The sequence below is a fragment of the Globicephala melas genome, chromosome 11 (assembly GCF_963455315.2).
Source record: "Globicephala melas chromosome 11, mGloMel1.2, whole genome shotgun sequence".
Classification (NCBI taxonomy): Eukaryota; Metazoa; Chordata; class Mammalia; order Artiodactyla; family Delphinidae; genus Globicephala; species Globicephala melas.
The window spans coordinates 100515078-100528552 of record NC_083324.2 but is presented as its reverse complement, the minus strand read 5'-3'; the positions used below and the strand labels follow the sequence as shown (position 1 = coordinate 100528552).

At 55.1% G+C, this 13475-nt stretch overlaps 1 protein-coding gene across 4 annotated transcripts in view; it reads right to left on the bottom strand.

Annotated features, from left to right (window-relative positions):
• Window positions 1-13475, bottom strand: part of SLC22A23 (solute carrier family 22 member 23) — a 146172-nt gene that overhangs the window by 32601 nt on the left and 100096 nt on the right. For 3 of the 4 annotated variants that reach the window (XM_060307438.2, XM_030881520.3, XM_060307439.2), the window contains exon 4: window positions 8243-8411. In XM_060307438.2, coding sequence (XP_060163421.1) covers window positions 8243-8411 — 169 coding nt within the window. Of the gene's footprint in view, window positions 1-8242; window positions 8412-13475 lie in introns of those variants that run through there. The other variant, XM_060307440.2, reaches the window with a different exon arrangement.

Genomic DNA, 13475 nt, shown 5'->3' with positions numbered 1-13475 from the left:
AGGCTCCAGACGCGCAGGCTCAGTATTGTGGCTCAAGGGCCCAGTTGCTCCACGGCATGTGGGATCTTCCCAGACCAGGGCTCGAACCCGTGTCCCCTGCATTGGCAGGCAGATTCTCAACTACTGCGCCACCAGGGAAGCCCAAGGAATTCTTTTGTAATTAGATGGCCACCACACTAGCTTATCTGTCACATAAATTCGGAACACTGCACCTCTCGTTTTTCAAAATGATATACACGCCTGAGCTCTAGAGTTCTTCCACTACAGGAAAACTGTGGAGGGACTATATCAGGAGGCCGGTTTATAGACCAGTTTTGTGACCTTGGGCAAGTCACCTAAACCTCCGGGCCTCTGTTTCCCCATCTGTAGAATGGGGTGGGCGTGGGGTGTGTGGAGTCACACCAAGGGCTCCCCCCAGCTCCAACATTCTCCCCCTAGTTTATTTCAAGGGGCTGATGGTAACCGTGGCCCCTTCTGAAAGTTAAAAAACATGCTGCTCACGCAGTGCACTTGAACCAATATCCTACTGCTGCTCTAGGTGTTGCCAGGACGAACGGAGCTGGCTCCTAAAATGCCTTCGGAGCTGGCCTTTTAAAGGCTAAGCAACTCGGAATGTACAACAGTGTATAACGGCTGCGATCAATTTAAAATGTTCCTCAGTTCCCACTAGAAACGGGAACATTTGGAATTCATCTGGGTTGGTTTTTTCCACTTTCTCTCTCCTTCGACTCTCTTCCTTCTGCTTCTTTTACTAACTTACCCACGTGCACAATGATCAGGCTGAAGACAGCGTAGGGCACACAGGGCATTTAAAAGGTGACACGGTAGGGGAATTAACTTGGCATTTTTGCAAATGATAAAAATAAAATGAGATGCTGAAAAGCAATTCGAGGAGATAAGTGGGCAGAAGGCTTTGTGTGGTCCTGCTTCTAACTGGAATTTTGTCGGCACCTCTGAATCAGCAACTGGTTACAGGGGGCTCCACAGACCCTCCCCAGGGGCCCAGCCTCCCCCTACCTGCGGCTGCAGTCTCGCCCCGACAGGATGATAACTGAGGCCACAGACGCCACTCACCATCGGGGGGCCCCTGCTGGTCCTGCCCTGACCTCAGACCCGGCTCCGGAACCTGGCCCCTCTCTCTCTGTCCATCCACATGGACTTCTGCCAGCTGCCAGCCGGGCAAACACTTGGCAGCTCTCACTAGACACCTGTCACCAGACGGGCATTTCCCCAATTTCTGCCAGCGGCCAACAGCTCGACCTCACTGCTCCCACCACACGCACACGCGTGTGCACACTTGAACACACAGGCTCGCCACGCACGCTGCCTGAACCCTGCCTGGTCTCGAGGCTGAGAGCTCCTCCAGCTGGCCTAAGCGACCCCCAGCCTCCCAGGGGTGGGCAGGGGAGTGGGGTGGAACACTGGAGCACGTGTCAGGCACGGGGTCCGCGTGGACCACGGTGTGGCTCTGGGGTCAGTGACGCTGGCCTTCAGAGCGGAGGCCAGACCCTGTGGGAGCGCCTCTCTCCACATCTACTTGGAAACATTTCAGTTGACTGCAGGGGTTCCTAGTACTTTACATAATCTCTGCCCACTCAGAAGGCAAAAATGGGGTTGCCTCTGGCCACCCATTTAGAGAATATTTTGGTCTCTTTTAATTGCTCATATCCTGTGCTTATGACTGGCATGCGGGCTATCATTTTTACGTCTGTTTGCCTTCGTCAGTACTGCCTAGTCTTCCCCCATCTAGATAATTTGTAGACAAACAGGATTTGGCTAAAAAATTTTTTTTTGCTCTAAGTTTCCTGAAACTCTCCCCAAATGAACTATCTGATAACCTGTACAAATAATTACTGCAGATTCATTCAAGCTCCCAGAGGCTACATGCCTTTTATGACTCACTTCTCACTTCTTCCGCTTCCTGGAAGGAAAACATCGTCCTGTGAGGCTTAACCTTTGGTGATGGTGTAACTGATTCCAGTCTCCCTCCTGGTGTGCGGGGCGCCCTGCGGCCCTTGTTTTGCCTGTTTGCATAGTGTTATTTTGACCCCGTACTGAAATAAAACTTTTTGATGGAGGAAGGTGTTTTGTCCCTCAAGTGTATAGGCGAGAGACAAAGGCCGGCAGCCGCGGGGATGCACGTATATACTCGTCCTCACGCTGGCTCTGGAGTGGCCTCTACCGGCTTTGACCTCGGACCAGTGCTGGTACCAATCTCTGTGCCTCGATTTCTCCATGCGCCGTGGAACCTCCTTCAGAGGGTCTGACTCAGAGGAAACCCTCAAGAAACGTTAAAAATTAGTCTTATTTTGGCCAGAATATTTCCGATGCTATTTAAAAGAGCCAAGTAACATATAGGAGCGCTTATCTATTGGAATTGTTAGTAATTTTTTTTTTCTGGATATTTATCTAACATGAGGCCCCTTCAATGTTTTATTGGCTTGGCCAAAAAGTTCGTGTGGGTTTTTCCATAACATCTTAACAGAAAAAAAACCGAACGAACTTTTTGGCCAACCCAATACAATGGCTTGTTTCTCGAAATTTTTAAAATTAAGATCGCTTTTAGCACATAGCATTTTCCCGAGGGTTTTAATTGTCTCTCCTCTACCGGTGAGTCCCGAGGTCAGCCCAGTCGAACGTCCTGGGTTTCAAGGTTTATCTCCCATTTGAGGAATGGATACCGTTGCTTATTCTCCAATGTTACCAGCGCAACTTGATCTTTCTCTAACTTCCTTATTATTCCCACGTTCATTTTCTTCTTCTCGTTCTCCTAAACGTTTCCCATGATCACGCTGACTGCCAACAGCACTCGGTTAATAATTCAGCATCTTCACACGTTTTGAAACTTCGAGGCAGTTCACGCAACACACACATCAGGTAAGTCTCAGGTGAGACCCTGTCCTACCCAGGGACCTGGCTGGGAGTCTGGGGAATGTGAAGGAAAACCGCACCCAGGCTCCCGGCAGGGGTGAGGGACTCACAGGTAAGCAAGGTGGGACCTTTCCCTCCCAGCAACTTCCATCACGGGCCACAGCTGAAGACTCCCAGACATACATGCATGTGGGTTTATGTTCTCACAGTGCAGATAAAAATCACTGGACTCAGTACTGAGGGTTTTTTGTCTTCGTCTGTCAGTTCCAGGAATGCCTATGACTTCTGCCGTCTGCCGTCTGAGATGACTCACGGTGGGGCTGGACTGGGCAGCTATGTCCCGTGTGGCATCTCACAGACCCTCAAGGATGGCAACCGTGTCACGTCCTTGCAGAACCAAGAACCGCTTCTTTTAAGAAGGGTGTGTTACCCCAGCCAACCCACATCTCCTTTCACTCTTGACAGCATCTTTCACTTTATTGGAAGTGGACCAGGTCCCGTATCCCATAAGCAGATATCTGGCTTTTCCTTCTCACTGGGCAGCCTGGTGCACAGCAGCCCTCTGGGACCTGAGCCACCACCAGCACCCCTGGAAGGCTTCTTAAACTACCCGCAGACACTGTGACTCAGTCAGCCTGGGGTGGGGTCTGAGCCCGGGCGTTGCTAACAGGTTCCCAGGTGGTGGTGGTGGTGACGCTGGCCCGGTGGCCACACTCTGAGAACCACTGACATTCAGAAACCAGTTTTTAATGACTTGCCACACCTGTGTCTCTGGTGCAGCCTTTTGATGGCCTGGTTTCCCCAGCTAAAAACAGGAATAATCCCACCAACCACCAGCTTGTACCTAATCCGAAAATATCAGGTTGATACAGCCTCGCACATAGAAACCTGCAACTGATCTCGGGAAAAGCGTGTCCTGAAAACTTCAAGACGTGTTCAAACCGCCACACCTGACGGTGCACCTGCCTCGAAGGAGGCACGTGAGGTCGCCCTCCTTGGTGAGCTGCTCCACCAGGCAGGGGCGTGGGCACGTGGCACCCGACACCTGGCAGACGCTGCCTGGGGAGAGGCCTTGGTGTCGCGACCATGCCCAGCACATGCCAGGCCCAAAGCAGACGTGCACGTGCTCGTCCTCACAAACTATCACAGGTACTCGGCACCAACAGTGATGCTCTAAGGCAGGTGAGGGCACGCACCGGCGTTTCGGGAGGGTGGCCGGAACATCTCCATCACGTCCCGGAAATGCCTCCCAAGCCCGGGCCGTTCGCCCTCTTACCCACCTGTGCCCCAGCAGATCCACAAACGAGACCTCCCAGGGCTACCTGCAGAACAGACCTGGAACCAGACCCCGTCAGGTGACCCGCAGCCAGCGCTGCATCAGCACCCGCCCTGCCCTGCGGCCACTCCCACAGCAGACAGAGCGAGGCTCCCAGGGCACAGCCCTGCCCCGCTTCGGCCGCTGGCGTGTTTTCAGGTGGCAGAGGAAGCTCGGTGCCCAAGGCCCCCCACGTCTGACCCACCTCTGTGTCCAAGATCATCTTCCGCCCCAACTGGCCACTCGGGCTCTGGCCACACTGGCCACCGCCTTCCTCTTCCACAAAAAGCCAAGCGGAGCCAGCCTTCACCCTGGCTGCCGCCGTGCGCCGGGCACGTAGTCTCAGCCCAGAAGTCACTTCCTCAGAGACGCCGACCGCACTTGTCCCTCTGCATCCCGCTGCTTTATTCCATTTCTTCCTAGTGCCGGTTATCTGAAAGCATGTTATTGGCTGACTTATGATTTATGGGCTGTGGGCCCCCCATCAGCCCATCAAGTACGTCTCAGCGGGCAGAGGTTTGGTGACGTGCACGGCAGTATCCAGAATCCGTCGTGTCTAGAACGGCACGCGGTGTGCCTAAGTGGTAACTATGCATAATAAATGAGGTGAATTCACTTCTCTTTCAGACTGGTCTGTTTTGCACAATTCCTGAGATGCAAACTCCCTGAAGTATAGTTTTTGCCCGTGGTAATGGGTTCCCTGGGCTCGGTGAGCTCATCCTTGGTGAGAATTCTCTTCCACGTGAGTCTCGGCTCCGGTGATGCCCCACGGAGGTTTCATTTCTGACCCTGAGGTTCCAGCGAGCTCCCCTGGTTCTTCTGTCAGCCCTGGAGAGCAGCTGGAATTTGGAAAGGAACATGTAGCCACGTGTGGTGCAGACTCCAAGGCGCTGATGTCCTTCCCGCCCACGGCCCGGGGCAGTTGTCCAGCTTTGGAGCTGAGGCCCTGTGCTGCGCAGAGATCTGTTATCACTGATGCTCTGAGGCCCGGCTTCGTCCCGGGGGCTCAGTTCTAAGTGCAGAAGAGGCCTGAGATCTCAGCCCCGGGCCCCGTGTAGGGAACCCAGGCCCCTGGGCCCCTTTCTGGTTCAGCTGCCCTGTGGTACCCTGTGTCACTCCAGCGTGAATCTGTCCTGGGTCTCTGCCCAGCACCCCCTTTCCTGTGCTGGAGGTCAGCGCTGTGTCCGTATTTGGATAATGTCACCTCTTACCTGGTGTGTCTGGATGCTCCCAGCTTCCATGTGGACCAGAAGATCCTTCACCTGCACCCTCTCCTTTGTGCTCCTGACCTGACCCTGTGTCCCGGGGACTTCATGTCGTGTGCTCTGCTTTATGGCCCTGTTAACACACCTGTTCCTCAGGCCTGCTCCAAAGCACCGAGCAGGCTGCCGGGCACCCAGGGCACATGCGATAAATACTTGCTCTTAAAGGAAAGAGTGACTTTCAACATTTTGTCACCAACAGCCGGTCGTGCTGGCCACTGCAGCTCACTGCCCTCCCCAGAGGCCAGTTCATCCTGTCAAACCACAGAGCCTTCTGCAAGAAATCTTCTACCGTAGCAGAGGGGAGGAAGGTGGCCATTAGGGGGCGCGAAAGAAGGGGCACCTCAATGGCCTTTAAAAGCCAGTGACGCCCCTGGAGCCACTCACGACTACAGGCAGAGGTGGGACACACCTCTTACCGCGATTCCCTCGACCGGCCCCAGATACACCCAGGCTTCCACACTGGGAAGGCGGGGTATAGTAACAGTAAGAGCAGTAGCTGATCTCTGCAAGCGCTACTGCAGGCCGGACGTACGTCAGGGGCCTTACGTAATAACACAAGGGACAAGTACACGGGTGGGTGGAGTGGGTCTACCCCATACTGGGGTGCCTGGTGCCTGCAGACGCTATCCATCTGTCTGTCCACACACACTTCTCACTTATCAGAGTACCCTGGGTGCCCTTTTCACCATAGAGTCATATTTTTACATTTGTGTGTTTCAAAGAATTATTTTTTATGCTTTACAATGGATTTAAATAAATGAACATTTTTACCTTGCCTAACACTAAACCTTGATATATTTTTAAAATTTAAAATAAAAAAATAAGATAAACAAAACCCCTAAAGCTTTCCCACAGGGGCCAAGCCCCCAGACCTGCTCCAGGAAACCATCCTCTGCCTTTTCTCTCGGACAGGTTTCCTCCTACCTGGGACAGGTGGGAGCAGAGCCTGGGCTGAGCCTCAAAGCCTGGAGGTGATGGAGACAACGCTGCCTATCCTTACAGGTGTGTGAGTCTCCAAGAGGCTGTGTCTCCAGGGGCCAGCAGACAGCACCACTGCCCTTGGGCGCAGTGGAGCCCAGGAAGCCAGAGGAGTGGGGTCGGGGGATTCCTGACTGCAGAGCTAGAGACAGCACAACTCCGGGCTCAAGGGTCAGCTGGGTGTCCTCAGCTTTGCCATCTGTACAATGGGGCCATGAAATGCCCAGACCGAATGATCCATTATTAATACAGTGCTTGCCATATGCCTCTGACACAAACACGATACAAACAAGTGTTAAATAAGGAAATGTCCTGAAATTCCAAACCAAGCAAAGCCCAGCTCTGGACGCAGCATATCCTTAGGGATATGAGGACAGGCTGCCCACTCCATCCTGCTTTGGGGAACGACTTCGTTCTTTGCCTCTTAAGACCCTGCAGGAAAGAACAGGATGTCCCCAAACACGTGGGCTCCTGCGGAACGGGTGCCGTCCAGCCTCGGGTGGGGGACGCTTTTCCTGGCAGGTGGCCTTTTTCTCATCTGTCCTTGTAGCCTCCCCACCACTGCCGAGGCTCTGAGGACACTGTGAGCGAGAACCCGGCTCTTGAGGAAAAGACACGTGAGTCTGGCTCATGTGATTTCTCTGCTGGAGGGTCTGCTGCCAGGGTGAGGGCGGGGCCAGCCTGTTAAGCTGCAAGGTCTCGCTTTCTTCCCCTCCCCCGCACCTTAGGAAAGGAAGTCCCGTTAACAGCCGTGTCCGCTAGGGCGAGCACTTAAAGCTAAGACACAACTGACTTCTGGCCCCAAATCGGGTTTTCATTAGTGACTAAATAACAGAAACACAGTGCAGCGGGTAAAACCTCCTCTCCAGCACCTTGTACCCAGTGCGGGCCGGCGGGGAGTCTGGCACAGAAAGGGGACGGGAGGGAAGGAAAGAAAGAAAAGAGGTTTTCACAGAAAGGGTACAGTGCTCATTTTTCGGGTAAACATCTCTCTATCCGAGAGCGGTGTTTTTCAACCTTGGCTAAACATTAATCCCCTGAGGAGTCTAAAAGCATCTGGTTGCCCAGGTCACAGCCCCAGGCCAGGCCAGTGTGTTCAGTTGTTTTTTCTCTAAAGTCAGCAAGCCAAACACTAGAAGTTACACACGGTTCTAAAAGGCCTAGTGGGCTCGTCCAGAGCAGGGGTGGACAAACTTCTGCAAAGGACCAGAGACTAAACGTTCTCGGCTTTGTAGGGCCACAGCGTCTTGGTAGTATCTGCTCAGCTCTGCCATCGTGGCATGAGAGTGCTCACGGATGATACACGTGGAAACACGTGAGCACAGCCGTGTTCCAACAAAACTTTATTTACAGCAACAGACAGCGGACCAGAGTTGGCCTGCGGGCCGGCGTTTGCCCATCCCTAGCCCAGAGGAGACAGGGGACAGTGGCTCGGCTAAATCTCTCCTGAACACCTGCAAACACATTTCCCTCCCAACACGAGACCCCGCCCTTTGCAAACCCAGTCATGAAAAGTCATGTCGAACACCCAGCAAGCGTGTGTTCAGCCAGACCCTGGAGGGTAGGTGGCTGGAGCCGGGCAGGGGCGCCTAGGCTTCACCCCACTCCTCCGTCTACTTCTGTGTATGTCAGAACGTTTGCCAAGATGAAACATTTAGAAGAGGAAATTTTTTTAAAAAGAGAGGAAAATTCCCTCATTAAAAATGCCACAAGCTGAAACTGGCGGGATGTCTGGGGACCGCGGGGCCCAAGCCTGGGCGCGGCCCTGGGACGCAACGCAGGTGGCCCGGGGGGTGGCACGGAGGATACTCACGACCAGTAGAGCAGCATGGGCAGGAAGGGGCAGATGATGAGGGCCTGCAGCACCTGCCAGTCCCGGCACAGGGCGGCCAGCCCGGGCATGAGGAGCTGCCCCGCCGTGGCCACGAAGCTCGCCACCATTGTGATCAGGAACCGCTTTCCCGGGGGGCAGAGCTCTATGCCTGGAACACAGAAGGGACAAGAGAGCCGTGAGCGCCGGGCCAGCACGCTTCCCATCTGGCCAAGGGCTGCAAGGTGGTGCGTCAAGGCTGAGATGCTCGTTTGTGCAGCTGGACGAGCTGAGGCTCCCCCTGCAAAGGGAGCGAGATCGTTGCTCAGGGTCACAGAGCAAGTCGCGGCCGAAGAACGCTGTGATGGAGAGCGGCCGGCTCAGGAACTAGGAGACGCTGCCTCGCGGGGAGACAGAGCGCGTGCGTCACACGCGGCCCCCATACCTTCTGCTCTCTCGGCGCCTCTGAGCTCCCTCTGCCGCCCTTCCTTCCGTCTCTGCTGCTGGACCACGCAGCCCTCCCAACCTCTGCACAGGGCACAGGAAGCCCAGCCCAGCTCCCCCCGCCTCACCACCCCTCCTTCCGTCCCACTGCTCCCCGAGCTCTGAGTTCCAGGCAACCCACTCACACGTGAGACCAAGACAGGTCAGTCGCACCCAATCCATCTTCTGAACAAGACAGAAGCCAAACCATGAAGCAGACTGGATCACGTAGGGCGGATCTCACCCAAGCCCCCCCTCCCTCTCAGAATTCTGCTGCCCCCGTGACCTGGGCATCCCACGCACCCCCGTCAGATGACGGCTCTGCCAGTAGGGGCAGGTCTGATTCACCTTCATAGCTGCAAAAACACCGGTGTCTGCCTTCAATAAATGTCAAGGACACAGTCCCTCCTGTTTGCAAGAATCTATGCTCTTAATTTGACCTTGCGCAAAAAAAGATGGTCACAAAACCTTAACTTGTAGCACCCAAGTGACAACCAGTGCACACCCACTACATGAGTTCCTGTAATAAGAGTCCCCAATGCTAGAAAGTGCATCTGGGTTTTATATATTTTCCCCCTATAGAGCCTGTAATTTGTCTGCTATTCTTCCTCAACAATTTGCAGGATTCCCTAAAGCTTGCTTTTTTTTTCATTTTTTTTAAAAAAAAGCGTAGTTAAAATGATTTTTTAAAAAAGAATGAGACCCTCAGGAGAGAATACTTCTCACGTCTCTGTATCCAGAGACTGTTCGTAGATCAGTGGCTACAGCCCATCTGCTGGTTGTCCAGAGGCCAGAGCAGAGGTCAGAGGTCAAAAGGCAGTAAGAAGGGAAGCAGATGAGAGGGGGCGGAACAGGCAGATTACATCTGGCCACAGGAGGGAATCGGCATTAACAAGGACCATGCACTACGCCAGCCAATAGCTACACCAGCTCATCTGTAAGGAAGAAATAACAGCCGCCCGCGTCTCCACCCCTGCCCTGCCGCAGACAAGCAGGTCAGCGTCCCAGCTACCCGTGCGCGACAGAGAAGCCTGGCCTTGCTACCAGCTACCCGTGCGCGACAGAGAAGCCTGGCCTTGCTACCAGCTACCCGTGCGCGACAGAGAAGCCTGGCCTCGCTCATAAAGAACTTCTGCTATTTAATTAAGAAAACAGGATCAAACAGTTCTCTCCTGGCCATTTACTGTGCTGCTGTTCCTTTCTGCGCCCAGGCCAGGTTCACGTAAAGGATCACTTCCTAGCGGGGCTCAGGTATTTACCCCACATCTGGCGTTCCTTTCTTTCTTTTTTTTTAACTTTTAATTTATATTGGAGTATAGCCGATTAACAATGTTGTGACAGTTTCAGGTGGACAGCAAAGGGACTCAGCCATACATATACGTGTATCCATTCTCCCCCAAACTCCCCTCCCATCCAGGCTGCCACATAACACTGAGCAGAGCTCCCTGTGCTATGCAGTAGGCCCCTGTTGGTTATCCGTTTTAAATATAGTCGATCCCGGGCTTCCCTGGTGGCGCAGCGGTTGAGAGTCCGCCTGCCGATACAGGGGACACGGGTTCGTGTCCCGGTCCGGGAAGATCCCACATGCCGCGGAGCGGCTGCGCCCGTGAGCCATGGCCGCTGAGCCTGCGCGTCCGGAGCCTGCGCTCCGCAACGGGAGAGGCCACAACAGTGAGAGGCCCGCGTACCGCAAAAAAAAAAAAAAAATAAAATAAAATAAAAAATATATATAGTCGATCCCAAACTCCCTAACTATCCCTTCCCCCCGCCCACCTGGCATTTCCCCTCTTAAAAATAATAAAGAGATCAGGGTCTTTTAGAAAAGACTAACCGTTGCAGGCTCTAGTTTTCACGTATTAAATAAGCACAAGCAGTGGATGCGCTGCCATGGAAACCAGAACTCGGCATCCGCCAGGGCGAGTGTGATGCTCTGAGGGTCGGCACAGGTTAAGATCAGATGAGAAAATTCAGCGCTTGGCCCCTCAGAGAGGGAGTGTCAAGGCAGCATAACGGCTTCACGTCCTCGGGTTCGCTGTTTGGACAGGCCCTGCGCGGGGCTGGCGGTTCTCCTCTTCTCCGCCTGGCTCTTAAGTATGAAAATATCTGCAGCTATCGTTCTGCTCCCCCAGGCCCCCTTCGGGACGTCTAATCCCACACGTCAGTCTACACCACGTGCTGTCGCACCGAGGATCACAGGCCACTTCCCAAACCCGGGGCGAGGTTTGTGGGCGACAAAGCAGCATCGCCCCTCGACAGGCAGAGGGTTCCACAGTCTGGCTCCTCCTCCCTCGACCCTCCCCGTGACCACTGCTCAGACGACGATGACCTTGTCGTGGTTCTCCTTCCACAGGGTCTCTCCTTGCTCGCCCGTAAGTGGCCCGAGCGATCCTCTCACTCCCAGCTACCTGGACGGGAAGCATCAGCGTCACCTGGGAGCTTGTTAGGCACACAGAGCCTCAGGCCCCGCCTAGGCCCCCAGGATCACACCTGCGTTTTAACAAGAGCCCCAGAAGCCCCCCTGACAAGCACTGGCTCACCGTGCTTCTCCCAAACCGTGGGCATCACCCACAGCAGGAGAAATGCTTTTGTCTCCCAGGCACACGTCTATGAGAGCGGAATAAGTAAAATCGTTTCCCGACCTCTCCAGGGCTTCTGTTTTGCTAGGAATCCTAGCAGAGATTTTGCTTTATCTCATCGGGTAGAAGAACGCAGAGCATTCCAGCAGATCTACAGCATTTCAGTATTCCTGCTGAGGCAATGGAAAAACACAGCCATTCGATGTAAGGACACGGGTATGACACTTACAATGACCCTTCTGCCTTGACTCACCAGGAATCCGTTCCCAACTGCCTGAAATCAACTACGTTCTGAAGGTGGCTGTAAAGATGTTTCAAAAAGAAAAAGCAATTATCAAAGAACCTCAGGCACTTTGGGTTTGCCTTTAATCACATGCTCCTTTTGGATGATGAGAAGTCAGCTTTTCTGAAGTGAGGAGAGGAAGGAATACATCAGAGGGTGAACGTCCTAAGTCCCCGCATCTGGGAGGGGGTGGGGACTGCAGGTAGATGGTTCTACCCGAGGAAGGTCTGATCCCAGCTCTGCGCACAGGAGCGCTCAACCCTTATCCTTTCTTAAATGCATTTCTAAAAAGCTGTGCGTGCTTGCCGCGGCTCCGGGAGCCTACGTTTTCTTGGGATCTCGAAGTGCTCCCAGCTGCTCTGAAATGAGTCTCCAGGGTTTTTCTGGATGGCAGTCGGCCGTAAGGAGGGAACACATGCAGCTGGCTGACAGCATCCGCATAGAACGAGGAGGAAGTGGGCCCTGCAGGGGAGAGGCTGGGGCGCCAGTGTGGGTGCACGGCAGGCGTGGGACCCCTTCCCCGCCCCTTCCCGTCGGGTGAAGTCGCTCAGCCTCTCTGTGCTGCTCCTTCCTGGCCTACAAAGCAGATAACATTCCTCGGCCACGAGGTGACACACATCCAACCGCCGTTCAAGGCTGTCGTCCCTACAGACCTCAGGCTCAGGCCGTCTGGGTCCGGCTCCGGGTGGGCTCACATCCCCCAGAGACTAACGCCACTAAAGTAAGTGCTCCCATGCGGGACCTGAACGATCCTGGGTTTTAGGCAAAACTCGGTCGGAACCGACAAAACGATATGCGTACAAGCCCCTGTGACAGGATTCTTGGACGTCAGTAGCCTCTGCTCTCCAGGGGAGGCTGACGAGGCTGCGTGGAAAGAACAGTCTCCTCTGGGTGACGGTCCCTCTCTCGCTGCCTCCGCCTCCCCTTTGGGCTGTGAGGCCCACACCCACCTCCCCCCACCCTCACGAACTCCTGCACCAGGTCCCCAGGAAAGAAACAGGGAGTCTGGACTGGCAAGAAACCAGCCTGCATGCAGGCGTCAGCACGCGCTCCCAGCGAGCCCAGCAGGATGTCAAGCCCCGCTCCTGCCCCCACGGCTTCTCGAGAAGCACCGGCCCCTGCGGTTTCCCTGGGGCGCCGCCCGGCTCACTGTGGCTGGACCCAGACGTCACCCCACCTGGGACAGGGGCTGGCAGGACTCAACTCGCTGGAGGAGGGAGACGGGCTCAGGAAAGGACAGTCTCCCCCAAACTGTGTTCAAGCACCAGAACGAAACATGCTTCTGGATCCGCCGGGGAGTGAGAAATCCATCAAAGCCCAGGGCTCCGCCGAGCGGCTCGGCCACCCCACGAAGGGGTAAGCCCACCACGGGCCGCCGGGCCCCTCGCAGCCCCGCGGCCGCAGCACAGGCCACTCAGGGGCCACTGGACCAGGCTCACGTCCTTCCACGCGGAGCCCCTCCCTATCCGCCCGAGAACCTCTGTCATCAGCCGAGGAGCTGAGGGGCCGCTGGGGAGAAACTGCCCGAAGCAGGAGGAAGGGGCCCCGCCCAATGGAAGGGGGGGCATCGCAGCCCCCCACCTCGGGCACCGGCTCCCTCCAGCCTGGCCCGGCCCAGCCTCCGGGCTGCTGACGCCCCCCCGGGCCCGGGCTCCTCCCCAGCAAGGGGGGTGCGCTCACTGGCCGCTGCCCCGACACCCGCCGGCCTCTCTCCTCTTCCCTGCTCCCTGCCCTCACCGAGCTGGCCCGGAAGGGGACACACCACCCTCTAATTACGGCTGAGGACACGGGGCCCCCAGAACCCCAGAAAATAGACCTGTGACATGCGATTCTGCAATTCCTTATTATAGCAAAAAGTGGCCTGAAATCGCCAGTCATGGAGACTCAAATAGCA